Source organism: Amphichorda felina (assembly GCF_050947745.1).
Source record: "Amphichorda felina strain 45539 chromosome Unknown scaffold_4, whole genome shotgun sequence".
Taxonomy (NCBI): Eukaryota; Fungi; Ascomycota; class Sordariomycetes; order Hypocreales; family Bionectriaceae; genus Amphichorda; species Amphichorda felina.
Window position 1 is genome coordinate 1,098,695 of NW_028145046.1, and position 21,072 is coordinate 1,119,766.

At 55.4% G+C, this 21,072-nt stretch overlaps 8 protein-coding genes across 8 annotated transcripts; 1 reads left to right on the top strand and 7 right to left on the bottom strand.

The window, feature by feature from the left end:
* Positions 1 to 76: 76 nt before the first annotated feature.
* ACO1O0_004114 (aromatic acid exporter family protein) lies at positions 77 to 3,635 on the bottom strand (the record flags this gene model as incomplete). The annotated part of the gene is made up of 2 exons (XM_083193556.1): positions 77 to 1,275; positions 1,328 to 3,635. The coding sequence occupies 2 exons, from the start codon at positions 3,633 to 3,635 to the stop codon at positions 77 to 79; spliced, it is 3,507 nt and encodes a 1,168-aa protein (XP_083050504.1).
* Positions 3,636 to 4,127: 492 nt separating this feature from the next.
* Positions 4,128 to 4,631, top strand: aps2 (AP complex, mu/sigma subunit; the record flags this gene model as incomplete). The annotated part of the gene is made up of 2 exons (XM_083193557.1): positions 4,128 to 4,159; positions 4,232 to 4,631. The coding sequence occupies 2 exons, from the start codon at positions 4,128 to 4,130 to the stop codon at positions 4,629 to 4,631; spliced, it is 432 nt and encodes a 143-aa protein (XP_083050505.1).
* Positions 4,632 to 5,084: 453 nt separating this feature from the next.
* ACO1O0_004116 (uncharacterized protein) lies at positions 5,085 to 7,120 on the bottom strand (the record flags this gene model as incomplete). Its single annotated transcript, XM_083193558.1, has 3 exons — positions 5,085 to 5,786; positions 5,836 to 6,281; positions 6,343 to 7,120. 3 exons carry the CDS (start codon positions 7,118 to 7,120, stop codon positions 5,085 to 5,087), a joined length of 1,926 nt encoding a protein of 641 aa, XP_083050506.1.
* A 500-nt stretch (positions 7,121 to 7,620) lies between these two features.
* On the bottom strand, positions 7,621 to 8,625 carry IST1 (regulator of Vps4 activity in the MVB pathway-domain-containing protein; the record flags this gene model as incomplete). The annotated part of the gene is made up of 2 exons (XM_083193559.1): positions 7,621 to 8,505; positions 8,602 to 8,625. 2 exons carry the CDS (start codon positions 8,623 to 8,625, stop codon positions 7,621 to 7,623), a joined length of 909 nt encoding a protein of 302 aa, XP_083050507.1.
* Positions 8,626 to 9,273: 648 nt separating this feature from the next.
* On the bottom strand, positions 9,274 to 12,494 carry ACO1O0_004118 (putative nuclear serine protease HtrA2/Nma111; the record flags this gene model as incomplete). The annotated part of the gene is made up of 4 exons (XM_083193560.1): positions 9,274 to 9,482; positions 9,537 to 11,834; positions 11,890 to 12,086; positions 12,148 to 12,494. 4 exons carry the CDS (start codon positions 12,492 to 12,494, stop codon positions 9,274 to 9,276), a joined length of 3,051 nt encoding a protein of 1,016 aa, XP_083050508.1.
* A 1,312-nt stretch (positions 12,495 to 13,806) lies between these two features.
* ACO1O0_004119 (uncharacterized protein) lies at positions 13,807 to 15,721 on the bottom strand (the record flags this gene model as incomplete). The annotated part of the gene is made up of 5 exons (XM_083193561.1): positions 13,807 to 14,109; positions 14,195 to 14,731; positions 14,787 to 14,944; positions 14,997 to 15,020; positions 15,352 to 15,721. The coding sequence occupies 5 exons, from the start codon at positions 15,719 to 15,721 to the stop codon at positions 13,807 to 13,809; spliced, it is 1,392 nt and encodes a 463-aa protein (XP_083050509.1).
* Positions 15,722 to 16,377: 656 nt separating this feature from the next.
* ACO1O0_004120 (uncharacterized protein) lies at positions 16,378 to 16,993 on the bottom strand (the record flags this gene model as incomplete). Its single annotated transcript, XM_083193562.1, has 4 exons — positions 16,378 to 16,466; positions 16,527 to 16,619; positions 16,677 to 16,887; positions 16,934 to 16,993. 4 exons carry the CDS (start codon positions 16,991 to 16,993, stop codon positions 16,378 to 16,380), a joined length of 453 nt encoding a protein of 150 aa, XP_083050510.1.
* Positions 16,994 to 18,109: 1,116 nt separating this feature from the next.
* On the bottom strand, positions 18,110 to 20,779 carry ACO1O0_004121 (J domain-containing protein; the record flags this gene model as incomplete). The annotated part of the gene is made up of 4 exons (XM_083193563.1): positions 18,110 to 19,319; positions 19,656 to 19,695; positions 19,748 to 20,641; positions 20,692 to 20,779. 4 exons carry the CDS (start codon positions 20,777 to 20,779, stop codon positions 18,110 to 18,112), a joined length of 2,232 nt encoding a protein of 743 aa, XP_083050511.1.
* Between the last annotated feature and the right edge of the window lie 293 nt (positions 20,780 to 21,072).

Consider the following 21,072-nt stretch of genomic DNA (forward strand, 5'->3'; position numbering starts at 1 on the left):
AAATGTATTTTCTAAATTGAAGTTAAATTTCATCGCTGTATATTTCCATGTAATTAAACACATATATATTGTCATCTCATGACATGGCTCGGCTCGCCGTCGAGAATCTCCTCCTCACCGCCGTATTGTCGTCGCGCATCCTGGAGCCGACTCTTCGCAAGCTCATGGGTAGAGAATCTTCCGCGTCGTCCTTGATGGCACTACTCCTCGCCTGGTCTGGGGTCGAGACAGAGGGCAGTCTGTTGCTCCGCACGGCCTGCCGGAACCTCTGCACCGTGGCAGCAACTGTCACGACCCGACGCAGAGGAGCATCCGCAGTTGGCGGCGACGCAGATGTCGATTCGGCATCCTGTGTAGGTGCAGCAGGAGCGCTGTCGGACTTTAGCAGGTCCAGATTCCCACGGCCCGGCTTGGTCTGCTCGACGTAATCCTTGTAGTGTGGCCTCTCGAGGAGGCCGCTGCGGAAGGCGTTGACCCCGACGAGGAGCTTGACCAACTCGACGAGCTCCTCGAGGTACTCGATAATCTCCATCTGGCCGGCAGCGTTGGCGTTCCAGGCAAGGAAGCTGCGCTGCGTCACAAAGCTCGTTGTGTGCTCGACGCCGCCCTTCTCGCTGAACGTCTCATCGTGGCCACCTAGACTTGTTTCTTGCATCTCTAGAACATCGCGGACGCGACTGACGAGTCGCAACTGGGCCAGCCTTGGCGATGGGAGGAATTGCGGAAGGGGGAGCCACGTCGTGAGGGCCTCATGGACGGAAAACAACATGAGCGTGCTCGAAGCAGCCACGTTCCGCCTATATGCGTAGATGTGCACGTTCAGATCTTCCAAAATGGACGACCCGTATGCATTTCTCAGGTCAATGATATTACCCATTCGATCAATGATCTGGTGAAGCACGAATATGATCTCTCTGTAGATTGGCTCCAGAGGTTTGAAACTACCCTTGAGCCGCGGTTCGGTGAGGCAGAAGGGGAGGAATGTCTCGGCCGCGGCGAGGGAGCCCTGGGCCTTCTCCCGGGCGCGTTGGAAGCGAGAATAGAGCTTGTGGGAGCGGAACTTGGGCAACTCAGGGTCGTGGATACCGACTGCCATGGTCGAGTGCATTCTCTGCACTTGTCGGATTGACGAAGACAGCGATTCGACGAGGCGGTGCCTTGCCCGGACTGGATAGATGAAGACTTCCACCAGAATAGCTACAACGGACCCCACGAGGAACGCAACGAGGCGCTTGTAAAAGTTCTCGCCCGCCGTCCCACTCTGATTCATGGCAGCTAAGGAAGTATCAGCACCATCGGACTTGTCATTACAATGGGGGTGGCGTACCTAGTGCAACGACGCACATTGTTGTAATGGCAATCATGCCAGCCTTGACGTATTTCGTAGCAATCTGGATATAGACGCAAGGAACAATTCCGAATATAAGAATAACGACCATGCCTATGCGATTGCCTCTGGCAATTTCATATGAGGCAAGGCCCATGACACAACCGAAGATGACGCCGAATAGACGAACTAAGAAGATGAAGAGAGAAGTGCCGATGGAGACCTCAAAGACGAGCACCAATTGCAGGGGGGCCCATATGCCACGAACATTGCCGTACCAGGTCCTCCAGGAGGAGACAAAAGATGGCCAACTAACTATGAAAACCGCGAGAGACAGCTTTAGCGCGTACGCGAGATCGTCCGAGTGCTGTGCCCATTCAAGACCATTGGCAAGCCAAGATCTGAGCTTGGAGATGGGCCCGGTATGTTTGGACTTGGGTTTCTTTCCCTCGTGCCCCCTGCGCCTCTGTTTCTTTGCAGATTTCTCCCCATTCAAGGCTGCATGATTGCTCTCTTCGTCTCCTTTTTTCCATGGCAGAGGGACTTCGCAACTTGAACTATCTGAACGCTCGGAACGGGAGGGCGGTTTGGTCGTCTTGCCAATTCGAATGCTCTTCCGGGCGCTTTCCGGCAGAACCATGGCATCTGACTCTCCCGAAGTTACGAGCCACTGCCGAATATCGGCGTAATGAGGCATCCAGAGTCTTGGTCTGTCGTTGCGCTTCCTTCGCTGGTCGACAAGCTCTCTGGTGTGGTGGAGCATTGTCAAGATATGGGTGGCAGCCTGACGGAAGGCCAGGAGGAACGAGGAGACGAGGAACATTTCCATGCGCGGCATGAGATCCACAACCTGGCCAGACTTCCCCTGGGCTGCCAGCTGGAGCTCTTCGGTTGATCGTTTATCGAAGCGTGCGAATGCGTCGGTGAAGGCGTCGATCCTGAGATCAATCTCTTCCACCTCAATTCCCTGGGGTATCGGTACCCCAGACGGAAGCTTTGGGACGTCGAAACAATAGGCAATGCACGCCATCGCCAGGTTCGTTGCCTCCTTGAATGCATCCTCGAACTCCTCGACAGGCCCACGTAGCCGTAGCAGAATAGACTCGAGAAGGTCCACACTCCCCGATTCAATCTCACGAACGGGTTTGACATCGTCCACCGGACAGTTGAGATCGTCCTCCTCTTCCTCAGACACTTTCTGCAACGTATGGGGATCAGCCGGCTCAGACACGCCATCCTCGGGCGTCATGTTTGACTCTGAGCCTTCCGTGACATCCTCCTCAGCAGATGTCGTCTTCAAAAGCACATACTTGTTCTCACAAGCTCCAATCAGGGTGACGACATTTTGAACGAGCCTCGACATGCAGTGCTTGCTGATGGGCTTAAGGGAATTTGGTGGGAGGGGCGATATGGAGCACTCAAAGTTCACCTCATCCTGGGCGGCTTTACACCGCAAGAGCGCTGCTCTTAGACTTGACTTCTTCTCGGCCAACACGGCTAGTGCCGTCAGCTCCAGCGACATTTCTGATGAGGGACCCGCTCTGGTGGACTTGAAAGGATTGGGGAAATCGGCCAGAAACCCCTTGAGCCAGGTCTTCTTTTTGCTGGGCTTGTCCTTGCTCGACTCGGCTTGGTTCTTGGTAGCTTCTTCCGAGTCACCCCCGGGGGTCATAAACCAGTGCGTTGTTCTCGACACAGTATTCATGGTGTCATAGAGCGTCTCGATGGTCGATGTGCCAAGGAAACTGGTCGATAACTCTGGAAAGATGGAGACATTGACGACGAGCACAACCCCGGCGCCAGCAAGGATAGGGTAGTATATGTTGGTAAAGACGGCCAAGCTGACCTTGGTGGCTCTGCCTATGAGGGTCGTTGCCGCAACAAAGAGGAAGAGCCAGACGAAGACGAAGAGGCGTGGGGTAGATGAGCGGACAAAGCCGTGGATGAGGACTGATGCTAGGAGGAAGACGGCCCGGATGCTCGACGATCCGGGTGAGTCGTAATCCAGAGGTATGGACGACAGGTATAGGCCCAGTATACCCCAGCCTAGGCCCGCCAGAGATCCGAACAGGATCAGCAGCAGAGATTCAATCATCTTGGCCATGCGCTGGCCCGGGTGGGCAAAGACAGCCGTCATGGGGATGAGGAAGGTGCTGAGCCCGAAGACCTCCACGACCTTGGGGATGACGGCGATGATGATGGCAATGGTGCAGGAGATGGACGACTTGAGAATGCGCTGCCACAGCCGGTTGGCCTGCCAGTCGCCCCAGATGAGGCGGACAAGCCTCTTAACGAAAGACGCTGCCATGGCGACGATGGCAACGATGGTGATGATTATGACGATGAGGGCTGCGCGAGTTTAAGTCCCGTGTATTCATCCATTCCAGAGCCCGGGAAGCCCGCGAGCCGTCCTCGGCGGCACAAGAAGACGCCTGGAGATCATGGATGAGGGGCTGTGAGGGCGGCCAGCGGACTGACTGGTGCTTTGGAAGCACGAGACGAGGGAGATCGGCGCCGGCAGATGCGGGTTGGGTCGAACTCTCCAAGTACTCGTACGGAGTATGATATGCACAATGCACGCAGCTGCAGACCCTCCAGTGATGGTGTAGTAGTGATGGCCAGTGGAGCTCCCCTCCCCCACACTAATCGCTAAGACAACCTAGCCAACCTGGACAAGCTAGCCAACCGCCAGCCCAATTCAACGTCGCTTCCATCTGTGACCTCTCATCTGATCTCCCACCACCTCCCGCCATCTCCCGCCATCTCCCGCCCTCTCCCGCGCATCACCCAGCGCGCCGCCATGCTCTCCTTCATCCTTATCCAGAACCGCCAGTAAGCCCACCACACTGCCGCCCCTTTTCCGATTGAACCGCCTGGCTAACCAGACCTCCCTTTCCTGCGCAGGGGCAAGACCCGCCTCGCCAAGTGGTACGCCCCCTACAGCGACGACGAAAAGATCAAGCTCAAGGGCGAGGTCCACCGCCTCGTCGCCCCGCGCGACCAGAAGTACCAGTCCAACTTTGTCGAGTTCCGCAACAACAAGGTCATCTACCGCCGCTACGCCGGCCTCTTCTTCTGCGCCTGCGTCGACACAAACGACAACGAGCTCGCCTACCTCGAGGCCATCCACTTCTTCGTCGAGGTCCTCGACGCCTTCTTCGGCAACGTCTGTGAGCTCGACCTTGTATTTAACTTCTACAAGGTCTATGCCATCCTAGACGAGGTCTTCCTCGCCGGCGAGATCGAGGAGACGAGTAAGCAGGTCGTCCTCACCCGCCTCGAGCATCTTGACAAGCTGGAGTGACCGGAAGTCGCACTTGGGAATTCGACGGAGCACACGATAGAGCTGTACATATAACTGCGTTTACGGGAAATTACGGCATGGGCGGAGTTCGGGTGTTGCAGGCAGCCATCGGTCGGCTCGGCTCAATTATTTTTACTATGGTATTTGAATAGGTATGATCACCAGGTACACTAAATCGTACATCCCTCGACATATCCTTTGAGCTTCTAGCTATACGATCGGAAGATGTTGGCGAGCTCATTTCATGACTGGGCCTATAAGAACCAATGGGTCCCTTTCGAGATCGTAGCCGATTCTCCGCTCGTCGAGGCCCATGATGATAGTTCCCATAGTGTGAGGTCTGCCGACTGCATAAAAGGCCACGCAAAAGACTTATTTCGTTGGAGAACCTCCTATACTCAGGCCTTTGCTAATTAGCAGTGCTTCAGCACTATGAGTAACAGACGCTGACCTTCAGCTCGCCTCGTCGAGTCCGAGGTACTCGGGCATTTGACTAGTCTCTTCGCTGTCCTCCGCCACCACGAATTCGGTAGCATCCTCGACTGCCTCATCTTTGACGACCCCCGTGCCGTGAATGCCATCGCCAATTGCGATGGCATTCGTTCCGACTTCCGCTTCCTGAAGCACCGCCCTGGCAATTGTGCCATGCTCAGGCACCTCCCACAAGTCGAGTGAGGATGGCCTCCTAACCTTCTGCACCCAGAAGTTGGACTTGTGGTGGAACAGAGAGATGACGCCCGAGTGGTATGGCGGATACTTGTATAGGGGCTTTGGGGTTACGAGGAACTCGATTGGGGCCGGAGATCTCGGTGTTATGGGTGAGCTCCAGTCATAGCTCATCTCCATAAGGTCGTCGTCTCTACTTTCCGACGGCGCTGCTGAGTCTGGGCTGCTGGGTCTAGGGTCTTCTTGATCCTCGGAGGACACCTTCCCCGCTTCGCTTTTGCGCCGCTTCCTCGATGGAATGGGTGTCTGGACGGCTGAGGGATGATGTGGTGGTGCCGTTCGAATTTCAAATCTTTCCTGGGTAGCCCTCTCCTCCGACTCTTGGGTTATCTCTGCCAGAAAACTCTCAGCTTCCAGCTGAGCAACTCGATCACTGCGACTACCTCGGATATCGTCGAATTGTCTAGCGCCAGTGTGGACTCCGCTTTCCTAACACTCGTGAGTCTTACCCAGCTAGCACTCGCTCACAAGTACTCACCTCAGCCCAAGGAGTAAGCCGTCCCTCCGACGGTGGAACTGGGCCGTCCTGTGGAAGCAAAACCCATGTGGGGCGACGAGATGGCCCCGGGTCGTTTTCAGTATCAGCCTTTTGTTTCTTCGCTCTGTGGCTGAGATCCTCGACATCATCGGATCTCTTCCGAACATGGCCGGAAAATGTTCTCGTGGTATGGTTGGTGGCTTCAGATCTGTTGCCCATGCGCGGGCTGCCCAGTCCAGTGCTGGCCCATAGAGGAGGTGGCGGGCCTCTTCTGACGCCACCGTTGTCTTCAGGAGGCAGGAAGAAGGTCTTCTTCTTGATCCAGAACCCTGGATCTTTGTTGGGGCAGCTTGTGATGAAATGATCACCCTTGGCGCCGCAGATGTGGCATATGTATCCGATACTGGGCCTACTATCGAACAATGGGTCGGAGTTGGTGGGACAAGCTGCAATGTAATGGCCTTCCGCGGACGTTAGTTTGGCTTGCACATTGAGGGAGATACCAACCTCTGCAATTGCATCTATGGCAGACGTAGCTCGAAGGAGGTGGCATTGTCTCGTCCCACTCGTCGTTGTGTTGAAGTACAAGGGGTTGAGCTGGGCCAGTTTCCCACGAGTCCTTGGTGAGGTCGATCAGGATGGGCTCGGGCTGTCTCGACTTGACGGTGGCTTGAGGAGCAGCTAGGAAAGTGTGAAGCTTTGTGGAAGCTTTGTCCACTCCAAAATGAGGAGATTCTTTGATATTCGAATCGATTCGCGGAGGCTGCCGTGTATTGGGGGGTTTGGGGTTAGGGTTGAGAGCCGTGGCCATGGTTCCTTTGGTTGCGGAGGCCGCAACAGGCTGACAGCTGCCAACACTGGACACCGCTTTGCCTTTGCCTGCGGGCTTCACCTTTTTAAAGTGAATCTGAATCTCGTCTGCGATCCTGTCCATGTAGTCCTTGAGCTGCTTCTCTTCTCTGGCGTCAGCAGCGGTCTTTAGTGCGTCAGCAGCGCACTCATTCCACAACATGGCGATCGCCGACGGCTGGCAGTGAAACGACTCGAGACATTTGCAGTAGGTCTTGACCATGATTTCGTGGGCCTTCTGGAAAGGCCCCTTCTGCTCTTGGAGCCACATATTGTATATGGTTGCCACATTGCCGACCGTCAGCTTGTCCCTCTCTATGTTGATCTTCTTCTCAAGCGTTGCTTGCCTCATTTTGCCGAGATCGCTGGAATTTCGGAGGCCAGAGAATCCCAGCTTTTTCTGGAGAATTTTGATTATATCATCCTTGGTGCCCATGCTGACTGGCTCTAATTAGGGGCAGTGATGGATCACTGCGTCTCTGACGGTGCGGATGAGGAAAAGGGGCCCAGTTGGAGGTGTTGGAGGAGGTATTGGCCAAAGCGTCCGGCGAGAGGGGTTGCCGATGATGGAAGATAATACCAGGAGCACAATGAACAGTGTGAAGAAAAAGCGAGCTGGGCGGTCGGTGAAGATGACAGAAGACGATAAGCAACACAGGGGAAGAAGGCTCCTCGTCCAGGGGCGCTCCTGCCTCTCGACAGCTGCCAGCGGCTGCTCGCCCGAAATTCACTTCACTGAGTTCAACCTGGACGTACTGACACCTAAGACCCTTCACTGTTACCAGACATCAGCGATGGCGAGGACATCGGTGACTTCCATTCCATGATCAATCAGGCCAAGCTGAAGAAAACAATCAATAGCGCCATCCGCGGCGGAACTCCGTGCCAAAACCCTAAAAGACCTAGGTAGTTATACCGTAACAAATGGATTTCCTCCTACCGTTTCTTCAGTGCCGCAAATCTCCTCTCTAGATCACTTATATCCGGTATCGAGCCCTCCGGCTCGTTCTTCTTTCGCGATGCGTCCTCCATCTTCTTGCTAGGCTTGAGCTCCACCGACCCCAGAGTCACCTTGGGATGCACATTGTCCGTCGTCATCCTCGGCGGCGTCACCGTCAGGGGGCTCGTCGGCCCAGCCAATTTCTTTGCCGGCGTAATGGCAGCTGCCTGCCTGGGCTCGGCGGGCTCGGGCTTCGTGGTCCCAGCCTCGGCAGCCAACGGCTCCTCCAGCGCCCTCTGAGCCTGCCCGCCCGATGGCTTCTCATCATCTTCATCCTCATCCTCAAACTCCGGTGGCGGGGGCGTCCTCGTTGCCCGCTTCGGCCAGTCCACGCCGTACGCCTTGGCGATCTCCTCGAGGTACCCCTGGACCAGCTCGGCGCGCGGGGGCTCGACGCTCAGCTTGCGCACGACCTTTGCGCTGACCTTGCCGTCCGAGTTGTCCACGGCCTGGAGAGCGAACTCCTTGCCAAACTTGTCGGCCAGCATGTTGCGCACCACGCTCAGTTCCTTGATCTCCGTCTTGGGCGCCGCGTAGATGATGCTCTTGACCGCCTCCTCCAGCCCCGGGTCGCACGTGGGCGCCTCGAGCAGCCCCGCGCGCGCCAACAGCAGCTCGCAGTACAGCTCCAGCAGCTCGTGCAGCTCGCTCGTGATGTCGCTCCGGATGATGTTCTCGACGCGAATGGTGGCCGAGTCGATCTTGCCCGCCTCGAGAAGCTGGGCCATGGCGCGCCGCTGCGTCTTGCCCAGCTGCTCGTCGCGCTGCTGGACCATGCGCAGCCGCGAGATGGCCAGCTTGAGCTGGACCTTGAGCTTGGTCTGCGGGTGGGTTCATAGAGAGGTTAGCATGCCCTGTCACGTCGCAAGTCGCATCGCGGGGTAGATCTAGAAGGAGGAGGGGCGGGGGATGCGTACAGTGAAGTTCCCTCCTGGAGCCATGGCGGGTGGCTTCTGTGGAGAAATGGCCCGTTGGAGGAATGGTGGGAGGAGTATTTATGGATTTGAAGCCAGGAGAGATGACGAGGATGCGCAAGGCAGAAGTGATGGACCGGGTTGAAGTTCCGACTGGCGGCTGCCTTCCTTCGCTGCCGCCTGTGAGCTCATTGCGGGGCGTCGACGCAATGAGCCATCCAGACCCCACCAACAACTCGCGAGCGAGGCATCAGCGTCATCCGCATCCGTGTTCCAGCCTCCAGCCGTTCCATTTGGTTCTGCCTCAAGACGTCCGTAGAACCTTGAACACGTATTCTCCGCCCCGTCTCTAACTGCGACAATGGAACTCATGATTAACAATGTATTCGACTTGAGGTATGTTCTTCCTCGCCGGGCGGGGCTTTTCTATCTACGTCCTGTATGTAGGTATGCCTTATCAAAATTCCGCAGTTGATGGTATGCGGCTACCATCAATATCAGAATCCCCCAACACCGTGTCACTGGCCCAGTTATCCATCCGGATCCGCCCCTATGTAGCCTTTGAACGCCCGGTATAAACATTAAAAAAAAGAAAAAAAGTTGCCCCGCCCATTACTGTGGCACCAGGGCCCTTGTCGGGAGCCCTTCTGTCAGCCACAAAGCTTCCCCATATATCTAATCCATCTCCGTATCGCCAGGAGGCGCCGGGACGCCGTCCGTGGCCTCACCTTCGAAGACCTCTTTGCCCTCGTATGTGATTCGCCTCCACCCGCAGACTTCCTTGTCATCCTTGATCCATTCCATGGTTGGGAAATAATGATCATTCTTCTTCATCGTGATCATCCACGGCACCGAGTCGAAAGTGACTGCCTTCATCCGGAAATCTGCTTTTAATTAGTCGCTGTCAACCAAGACGTTCAGGGGGGGGTCAAACTTACAGGTGTTATCTGGGATCTTCCGGGTCTCACGAATGAACGAATCCAGGTCTGGCGTGGGATGGCCATTGACAGCGGTGATAAAATTGGTAGGAGCGACGCCGTACTGGTTGGCCGGGGAGCCACGGATCCGGCTGGATACGTAGACCTCACTGTGCAGCTTGCTAATCTGCTGACGAACAGCCTGGTGCGGGCGATGGAAGATGGCACCACAGAAGGACACGGCATGGTCGGTTTCAATGCCGTCAGTGCTGACCGTGGGGAGCTGAAGCTCCATCTCTTGGCACTTCCTCACAATCACTGCATCCAAAACCTCGTGAGTGTACATGAGGTCAAAGTCAGAGATTGTCGTGCACACCTTGCCGTTGAGCGTCAAGACAATGTCACCTTCGAGGAGTGACACTGGCTGGTTGACTCGCTCAAAGGTACGCTTGCTCACCATAAACAGCTGGTGATGAGAGCGGTTAGCCTCCGTGACCTTCTTGATCCACTCGTCCGAAACACCCATTACGGAGGCCTGGGACATGGCAATGGATCTCAGTTCAACCGACAGGATGCGCAGCGAAGGGGTCTCGCCCCTCTGGATGGCTGAGAGCACTGGTAAAAGTGTCGGCGTGCCCAGTCCGAGATAGTACTCTTCATCTCTCTGGCTGCATGGGGACCGCTCGCCCAAGTACGATAACCAGAGAGCTTGCACAGTACCATCCGGCGCTGTCAAAACACCACTGTTGCACGTCGAGCCCAAGTTGCTGTCAATGGTGATGGCATCGATGTTGATGGCACGATAACGCGGAGCCGCTGAGTTGGCTGGGATTGCCACAGCTGTGACCTCGGTGACCGTAGTAGAACCATGGACAACACGACCTATGCGGTTGTGTCCGATGAAATGTGTTTTGGCACCCTGCTTAAGATATTCGTTGCTCAACCTGGCAGACTTGACATCGGCATCGACCAACGAGGGGTCGTACTGCACAATGGCATAGTTCTGGAGAGGGTGGAGGAAGATGACCTTTCCCTCGACAATGATGGCATCAGCAATGGTGACAGTGATATCACACAGATCATAGGGAACGATGGCTCTGGAGACGAGCACGAGTCCCTTCTCAGCATCAATGACCAATCCCATTCCCGCACGACGGCTCTTGGGAAACCCGTCGAGCTTGACAGGCATGGCGCAGTTGATGTACACAAAGCTGTGCACCAGATCTGCGATGCCGGGGTCGGGCGCATGGTCCAGCTCGATGAATGCGGCGGATTTCCTCTTGGGCGGGATCGGGGGGAGGGGGTCTCCCAGGTCAGAGAAGTCCCAAAGACCGGACTCGTCATTGCGAACCGCAAGTTTCATCTTTGAGGACCAATGGCGATCGACATAGATGATGGTAGTGTTGAGCGTGTGTAGATCGCGCAGGTGCTTGTATGTCACAACCACGCGAGCCTTGTCGGGTATCCCCCTCATCACCTCGACAAAGCTATCGAGGTCCGGCACAGGCTTGTGGTCGATAGTCTGAATGATCCATCCATTCTCCGGACTATCGAATCGGAACGACCCTGCTGCTTCACAGACGTACAGCCCCTGAACCGCCACACCGTAGAGCCTAGCCTGCTGGTATGAGAGGTTGTGAAAGCTGCCACCCGCAACGGTAACGAAGCGATCAGGAGTAATCGCGTGAAGATCGCCAACCACAATCTCCACCTCCACATCTTCGCCTCCGCGTTGCAGGAGGATCTTGATCGGCTTTCCGACATTCGAATCGAGAATGTCGTCGAGGCGAAGAAACTGGGTGATGAGCTGGTCGTTGACCTTGATCAACAAGTCACCTTCTTCGATCTTCTTGTCAGAAGGACCCATGGGAAGGATGATCTCAGCGGCAAGCATGTTGGTCTCGTTTGGGAACTCCTTTCTGATAGCAGCCTCCCACTCGGAAGTGAGCCCAAGCCTACGGCACTCCTCAAAAGGCTTGAGAAGGAACTGGCACTGGATATCACCCCGAGTCACTGGCTTCCCTTGCTGGATGCACTGTAGCGCGCGCAGGGGACGATCGAGGGGAAGGAAGTAGTCGGTCGAGGCGCCATCGGAACGACCACCTGCTTGCAGGGCAACTGCTGAGCCGTCCTTGCTGACGACGGGACTACCGCTGCTACCTCCGCTGGCCGAAGCGTTGGCCTGGTAGTAGCACGTATTGAAGTCGCTGTATCCATCCCCGTACTCGGGTGCATTCCTGTCCAGACGGCTGATGATACCGGAGAGAATACTCAGCTTCTCTCCAGCATCGTTACCGACGACGCGAATCTCGACACCAACTGCGACAGAGGTCAGCACAACGCCCAGAATATCACCACCCGCTTCAGAACCCACCTTGTGCTTGTTCTGGCTTGATATCGAGCCCAGTCACCGTCATGTATTTAATGGCCGTGGGGTCGTACCGGAGGATGCCAAAGTCGTGGACCGGGTCGCGGTAGACGGGGTAGCAGTCGACCTCTTCGTGGTTGTCGAAGACACAGTGGCCCCAGAAGGGACCAGCACCAACAACGTGGCGGTTGGTCATGATGTACCTGGAAGTTGAAAAGTCAGCCCACGGTGTTGCTTGGCACGGAACCTGACTGCTTGACTCACCCTCGCTTGGCGTCAACAACAAAACCAGTAGCCTCACTAGTGAGAGCCGGGTCCGTGTCAAAGGAACATGTCTGGCAGAATCGAATCGCCACGACATTGCGCACGACATTTTGAATCGTGTCCTGCCATTCTCCTAGACTTCCTGGCGTCCCAATGTACATGCCAGGATGGGCGTGCAAGTCGGTCCCCAGATCTGAGACTTCGTCGTACTCGTACTCGACCTCGACATATTCGGCTTCATCCTCGGTGGTCTTTCCGTTGACGGGACGCTTGGGGGGCGGCCCCTGATCCGGTGAGGCCGGTGCCTTTCTCTTGCTGCTTCTCGTCGCCCTTCCGTTGCGGTTCATCTTGATGGGAGGTTTGGACGGCTGAAAGAAGGTGTGGGACGGGAGATCTCGGTGCGCAAAAGCTGGCAAGGGGTTTCAAGAAGCGGAGTTGATAATGGACGAAGGCCTGTCTTGGATTGGCGTCTCTCGAGTTTGGCGCTGCCTCGAGATATGACGCGAACTGACGGACAAGGATCACAGACTGAGGGCGGGAGGCGCATCAGCCAAGTCGATAGTCCGGCGTGTAGGCAGCAAAATGAGGGACAAGGTTCAGCAAGTGCTGCCGGCGATAAAATCGATAAAGAGAAACCCGGAGAGACAGGAGTTTGCGTCAAGCACAGGCATGTGACGCGAGACTGGTGAAGGATGGTGGTTGGAACCTCGAAGTTTGAGTCTGGGGAAAACTCGATACCAGAACAGCCAGCAGGGTGGATCAGCCGGGTTGTGGATGGCGCGCCAGGCCCGATGACCTCTGGGTGGCCCACCACCAGGAGCCTGGAGCACCCCTGCAAGATGCCCCTGCCAGAAGGTTCCGAGCGCTGTGCTGCTTATGTAAGTCTCCTACAACGCATGAGGGCAGAGAGTCGGTGGGGACAGCGAGCTTCCAGTGTCCACTTCCAGGTTTCATGGAGGTCGCTCACATCCATGGATACTATTAGTACTCTTATTACCTCTAGCTCCTAGAGCTCCAAGGGCCGTCATTGTGCATGGCCCTGCTTCTTCCCCCAACTGCCGCTGCAGCCTGCTGCCGCCCAAGCGCGGCCCATCAGGATGCGACCTTGTTCAAGATGTGGTGTGCACGATCAAGCACATGAGCACCTCCGGCCCGCTCCATGTCTCGGACTCACTTTTGGCCCGCCGGCTTTTTGACATCCCATCCAACAACCGATGCTTACACCCGAACCTGTCTCTTCACTTCAGACGGTGCTGGCTGTGTTCGGGATGGCGATGGCAAGGGAACTTGGGGTGTGTGTGTCGTCGTTTTCTCGTCGGCTACAAATACGGAAGAAATGGGTTGCGCCACTCAACCAGTTACCAACTCACTGTCCATAAAGCATGGCATGGCATGCTTGGTGTCTGAGACTCTGAGAAAACAAGGCCAGAGATTCCGATATCGCCCTTGAGGTGGGCTGCATCCACCATACTTCGTACACCACGAGGCTGGACACGGGCAGCCATCCGTATCCAGCCGTTCCCGCCTCCCAAAACCACATCTCAATGAGCCCATAGATCACTTGACAAGCATAAACATGCAAGTCCATTTGCCCCAACCAAGGCGGTATCGGCCAGCTTAGGCACACACACACGCCCACACACACATGCAACACCACCCCTAACCTCCATCATGCCATCTCCGCCGCTGCAGCCTCTCCGTCACCTGCCCCCACGACTGTCGCCTCTTTTCTGGCCCGGGAATGCAAGCCGGCCAGTGCAGCAGATGGCCCCTCCGCTGCGTCACGAACCGGCTGTAGAGCAGCCAGGCCGAAAGCACCGCCAGAACGCTGCCGCTGGCGGGATACGCAAACTGGTCGGGCGACGAGAGGATGATGGTGGATACGTAGGAGCAGAGCTCGAAGGCATTCTGCCAGGACGCTTCCGTTGTCGAAAAGGCACCGCGGCTGTTCTCCTCAACCTCCTAAGGCGCGTTCCAGGTCAGTTATGATCCTTGACGGCATGCTGAATGAAAAAAAAAATTGAGAAAAAAAAGATGGCTTACTTACCCCTTGAACGAGAATCTGCGAGCACAGGTCAAATCCCCAGAGGCCTATACGGCTTAGTATCGTCCCACCGACAAGCCCAGAAGCAGCTATCATGGCCTTGTCCGGGAATGCCCAGAAGACTGATATCCCAGCAAACAGACAACCAGCTTGCCAGCTCGCAAACCACAGCCCAGCACGCACCGGGCCAATCTTGTCCATCAGCCACGGCGCCACCCATGTGGCCAACACTTCGAAGAACACCGACAGTGTCCTGGCGACAGCAACCTGGGTCGAGGTGTAACCTGTGGAGAGCAGGTAGGTGACCATTTGGCCAGAGAAGGATAGGACTGTGAGGTACAACAGAGCACAGGCGAACGATGGCAGGAAGGCAGGATGGTGGAAGTACAGCTTCATATCCCCCACCAGCTTTGAGGCAGCTGCCGCGGCTCGGTTCCGAGTTTGAGCGCGTCTTTGGGGTGGTTGCCCGTCCGCTAGGCTCTCCTCAGCTACATCTTCATTCCGAGTATGCCGCTGTAGTTCTGGTACGTGGCGGTATATCTAACCATTGTCAGACTGTGCCAGGCTGGTCCGTATACAGGATTGCAGGGGATACCTGGGCGATGAAGAGGTACTCCGGAAGTATAGATGCCAGATTCATGCCAAGATTGACAAGTATGGCGACTTCTGTCGAGACACCATCCACGAGTGCGATCAAAAAGGGACCGAAGAGCTTGCAAATGAGATCGATGCGCCGCATCTGGGAGTTCATCACTGGAAAAGTTAGGTCTTGACGTGGCGACTCCGGAACACGCTCCAGTTTTACCTGGTAGGATCTGGCTGTCATCTCCTGCGATTGTTACAACCTGCGATGAATGTGAGCTGCTGTCCTCACTGTGCAATCCAGCAACCAGACAGATGTTTAGAGGAGGAGGGGGGGTGATGGTACCCAGTCTCTCTCGACAGACACCAAGTTCATGATGGAGGCGAGTTTCTCGACACAGGCCAGGAGAACCAGAGCAGATAGCAAGCCAGTCCTCCAAGCTTCCGAGGACAGAGTCCCCCGTGCGAGAACAAGGAAGATGGCGCAAGACGCCGCCACGGCAGAACGTTGAAGGACTGACACAATTCAGCGCCACGACGCGAGGCTATTTCGGGGGCCTGTGGATGGTATTACATACCAATCGAGTGGCGCACGACACGCAGCCGGTCGCCCGTGTCTATATACTGCCCTGCCAGAGACGATAGGAGTATGGCAGATGCGGCCCTAGCCACAGCGTAGACGGACATGGGAAGCAGCGTGCCGGGGAAGATGGTGGCCAGGTACAGCACGCTGCCAAACTCAAAGACGCGCGAGTTCCATGTCGACAGGAAGTGCGAAACATAGAGGCGCCTGGCCGTCTTGGTCACCGCCCATGGCGCCTTTCCATCGTTGGATCCATTGGAAGTTTCACCGGGGGTTTCGTTGCGGTTGTCGTCCAAAGCAGCGACCACAGTGCTCGGAGCCTCCGAGTCGCCCAGTAGCCGTGTGTGTTCCCCGATGTCACTCATCGTGACTTCAAATTGGCGGCCCAAGTAGATGGTAGGACTCCTCGGGCCTTCCACGACAATGGGACGGCGCCAGCTACAAGATGAAATATCTGTGCCTAGGACCCATGTCGAATGAGGCCATGGCGCAATGCTAGCACGGGATGAAGTCATCAAGGCCCTCTGAAGCTCCGCCCCGGGACAGCCGCTCCCGCCATCAGACCACACCGGTTTGGTCCACTTTAATTGCCGTTAACCGGGTCGTGTAACATCCGAACTTTGGAGCGGTGAGAAAGGCAACCATCCCGAGGCATTCGATAGTACGGACCGTATTCGTATTACTGGCCCCTAGCTTACCCCTAGCTTACCAACATGGCACCAATCGTTTTATATAGGTCACAGTTGTCATATATAACGTTTTGCAGCGTGGCTTTCATTCGGGCTGCTCCTAGCGACGGGTTCCTCCCCTCTCCCCTCTCGTCAATCCATATTGAACCCTGTTATCCGCTTTCACGTCTTCGTGTTCAACGACATATTTGAAAGGTTCTTTGCAGAAAAAATTAGATACCTCAGTCTAGGAAAGTTGAGAAATCAGGCACCTATCGCCATGCCCAAGCCCAATGTGGTGGCAGTCATTTTCCTGCTGTGAAGCACAACAGCCGTCAAGAGTGATGACCTAGTTAAGCCCCAGACTCCTCCTCCTTGACGTCTTCTTCCTCGTCACTCTCTTCCTTCTTGGGTTTCTTGGCCAGCTTGGCAGCAGTGTTGGCTAAGTTTACCAGTCAGTTAAATGCCGTACTACCACATGAAGACCGTGACTATGTCTTACCACCGGCGCCGCGCTTCTTGGGAGTGGCCTTGGAGGGCGTACCCTCACCATCATCCTCCTCAGCAGCAGCCTTCTTGCCTCCAGGCTTGCGTGCTAAGATTCGCTCGTCAGCTACCACCGTGAATATATCCTGTAGTTGAGAAATCTTACCGGCAGCTTTCTTGGGGGTTGCGGCGGCGCCATCCTCGCCGCCCGTCTCGAGCGCAGCAATGTCCTTCTGGATCTTGGTCCACATGTTCTGGAGGGACTTGGTGGTTCGTCCGGGCATGTTGAGCTTCGTCCAGGAGATGCTGCGGCCGGAATCTTCCTTCAGCTGAGCGACGATTCGCAGGAGGAATTGGAACTGGGTGCGCATCAGTGCCTGGTCGGTACTTGAGACGGAAGGAGGAGGGGGTCGGATAGCCTACCTTGGCAGCCTCAGTCCAGGCGCCAGACTTGCCCTCGGTGCCAACGTCGTTGTCAGACATGATGATTTTCTTGGGGTGAGTTAGCCGAGAAAGATTTGGTGATATCAACCGAGTAGTGTGTGGAAGAAGGTGGGTACAAGTTGAGAGATATTGTCTCAAGAGTGTGTGGAGGAGAAGGAATAAAGAGGAGACGGGAGCGGTAAAGAGACAAGAGGAAAGTGATGGGTAGTGGAGGAAACAAAGTGACTGGGTGGAAAGAAATGAAGTTTGCAACTGTGTTAGCAGACGCTGAGAGTCGAAGGTGAGTTGTGAGTGACAGGCCTCTTCTCCAGACAAACTGCATCTCGCATCTGAAGCGCCCCGGCCTCTCGCGAACAGGGTGGAATGGATACAGAAGAGAATAATCCTGGTGAGAGTGAGAAAGGAGTTTCTTCAACCTACCTGCTGTCGTAAGTTACACTGAGAGGCCCAAAGGCACTTGGATGATGATCAACGGGGGAGATAGTGGAGGAGGAGAAAGAGAGAATAAGACGAGAGTAGATGGTGAGAGAAGTCTAATCCTCTCAAGGCCATACTGCTCTGGCTGTGCCTGGTTATTCTGCCAACTGCTGGCAGCCGTCAGCTCCAGTCCAGCTCCCTACCAGCCCCATTTTGCCATCGTAACACTTGAATCTCTGCGCTGTACTCCAAGGTGGGCATTGATTTTTTTTATTTTATTTTTAGGTTATTCCAGGTCCCCTATGGCTATATTTACTCCCGGTCCCGCGCCCGTAGATCCTAAGAGTGCCCAGAGCAAGAGGCTCTACATAGAATATTGAGAATGTAAAGCAGGTGGTAGCATCGGCTCGATCAGCCCAGTTGCTAGCCCGATGATGAACCTATCAGTACGGACCAGACACAAACTGCGGAATTGCCGCAAACCCAAACGCTAAATGCTCTCATAATACTAAAACAACCGACCTTCCACGCCCATTTCCTTCGCCGATCCATGCCGTCGTCGTTTGGTCTATCCGTCCCCTGTGAAGCAAATATCGCATCGCCATGTGGGTATAGTCTTCGGTAAGAAAACAAGTAGTTGACACTCGTCGCGGTTGCAATAAAGCCAGCCAAAAAAGATGTTGGCTCGCCGTCCAAATCCGAATCAAACACACCACAACCCTAAAATCACAGCACGTTTCACTTCATCTTCTCCCTGAAACTCTTGAACTCCTGAAGTCGCTGCTCGTGATCATCGAATGCAGCCATCCAACGTCTTCGGACGTCGTTGTCTTGCTGGACACTCTGGAGGTAGTCCGAGTAGTCCGTATCCCCACGGGCCCTGAGGAACCCATACCCCTTTTCTTCTCGATGAGTAGCAATCCGGGCCCTCCGAGTGCTGAAATGATCGGTAACCTCTCCAACGAATTTATCCCACCGTCGCATGTAGTCTTCAAATTCCTGAACGTACTTGTCCCACGTCGGGATATTCGTCTTCATGTTAGGAACCCCCATTGTCAGGGGAGGCCGGGGCGCCTGAGGCACGGTGGGGAAGTCCAGTGGCTTAGGCGCAGAAACCTTCGGCTCAATCGGTATTTCATCCGATGGTTTACTCTCGAAAGGTAGAGTGTCCTTCAAGTCCGCAAATGATTTCAGCCCAGTACCGGCTGTGGCGAAAGGTGCAACATTCCTCAGGTCTGCAAAGCTTGCTTTGAACTCGTCGCTGTCTTCAGAACCGCCAGTGTTGGGCTTCACCGGCTCCTTTTTCTCAGGCGCCTTGTCCTTGGTGCTGTCAACGCCGGCAAAGTCCCCTGGTCGCCATTCGGGTCTCGATGGCTCGACGTGTATGTTCCGTGCTCCGTTGGGCTGTGGAGCCTCGGGCGCTGGCTCTGCTGGTGGAGAGTCGATATCCATCGCTTGGGGGCCGTCGGTAGAAGCTCCTGTAGTTTGGCCTTTGCGACCCCGCCAGGTGAAAGCTTCCTCGTCGCTGCTGTCGTCCACGAGAATGGCATTCTGCCCTGGCTCTCCGGGAACAGGTTTAGTTGCCTTCGGCTTCCTCGAATTTGTCCGAGTAGTCCTCGGGGGAGAGCCCGATGAGTTAGTCCTCTGGGGAGGCACGAACGTCTGTGGACCAAATTGATCACTCCACCCATTTGCATTGAAGGGCCCATCAGTAGGCTGAGTCCAAGTCCCCGCGGGCTTGGTCGACGATCTCTCACCATCCTGTTCGGCAGGCTGAGTCGGAGGGTTTGTCGGAGATGTTTGCTCCGCTCCACCGGCATTGAACTGCCAAGCGGCGCGACCATCATCATTTACAAAACTAGTGTTGATATCGTCGATGCTACTTTTAGCAAAGTACCTTCGTTCGCTCGATGTCTTTGCGAAGTCATCGTCGTCGGAGATGTTGAAGCTATTGAGGAATTTGTCAGCACCGTCCGCAATTTCTGGTAAGTTGGACAGGGTAGAAGCTCTTTGTCTCCGTTCCTGCCGCTGGTTGGCATTGTGGATCAACCGGTCAAGTAATTGATATTGCTCTCGCTCAAAAGAAGTCAATGTAAGGGGGTGACAGTTATTTGCTCCACTGCTAACCGAACGCCGAGGTGACTGGCAGGCTGACACCGACAAACAAGCAGCATCATAGCCATAGATCATCCTGTAGATCAAATCCAGGTTCTTGCTCCGAAGAGCGTTGCTTCGTGCATGGTGTGTTGGGGGTGATGTGGAATTTTGGTAGGGTGTCTCATACATTGAGGGCTTTTGGCTGCCGTTGGCCTGGAGTTTCGATGCTGTGGCCTTGTTAGGGGCGGATCTGAAATTATTCACTACATAGAGACTCACAGCTCTTGTCTGATGTTGCGGGTTTCGAGTGGTCGTTTGGTTTGGCGTCGTTGTGGTGAGCCGCGGGCTCGTTCGCACCAGAGGGTGCATAATTCTTAGAGTTGCTGGACTGGGACGCATTGGCTGTCGATGTGGAGCTTGGTTGTCCCGAATTGACATCGAATGGATTAGTCCTCTCGCCTGTATTCGCCATATAGGGAGATCTTTGACGGGCGTCACTGGCGGAGTTGTCCCTGAACTGACTCAGCGGGTCAGGCATTCGCTCAGGCTTGACTTTCTGAGGCATTGCAGGATCTGCTGACATGGGGTTAGATCGCGGAGGCGGGTCGGGTCGAGTCGAATAGTTGCTGTTAATCACAGGAGGTTCGTCACCAGCTGCGGAGGCGCGAGGGTGGTATCCCGTCTTCCTTGCACCGAAAGATGCCTGCTGGCGCTGTCTTGCGGACTCGGTGCGTGGGGGGGTGGGAGGAGGTACTCCGGACGGCCGAGCCCCCGACCCAGAACTGCTCTTGGTCTGGGCTTTAGGCTTCATATTTTCAAAAGCCTTGGCTGCATTTTTCTTAGATTCTGGGTTGGCCGCGGTGTGCTGTCTCGCTGTTGGCGGCACGCCAGAAGAGAACCGCGAGTTCCATCTCTCTGCCCCGGATGCAGCATTGCGCGGAGCCGGGTTGCGACGAGGCGGAGTAGGAAACTGCTGTCCAACGTCCGCCCAGGGATTTCCTCTCACACCAGACGCCCCAGGAAATCGACTGGTTCCAGATCGAGTCCGGCTGGCATCATACTTGGCCCTTTGTTGGGAGTCCGTGAGAACGTCGTGGGCCGTTTGGATGATGAGGAATTGCGCGTTGACTTCCTGTTCCCGTCCAGGGTTCCGGTCAGGGTGATATTTCAGAGCTGCCAAAAGTTAGCAAGTGTAGATACATCGAGATATAAAAAAACCGTACCTAGTTTCCGATATTGCTTCTTAATCTCTGTGACCTCTGCCGTGGGCGACAGCTCCAGGTCTGCGTAGTAGTCCCGTGGAGCTACCATGGCAGTCTCTGGCGACACCACTCCTAGAGAGCGGGGCCTGGCTGGTATCTAATGAAATGGCGAGCTCACACAAAATATACCATATCAAAGAAACAGCCGTGTCTATCTTTCGTAGTTCCGCCTCAAAGGGTCAGTCGAGTGGGCAGGCGAGCCACCTCGGCGAGGAACCAGGCGAGGAACTGTGGTACTCTGAGGCCTCAGGCGCAGGATCACGAGAGTGAGGGTTTCACAAAGTATTCGTGGCTCGGGCCGAAGAGTTCGGGTTGTCCAGGTCTCTCGTGGGAACCTCAAGG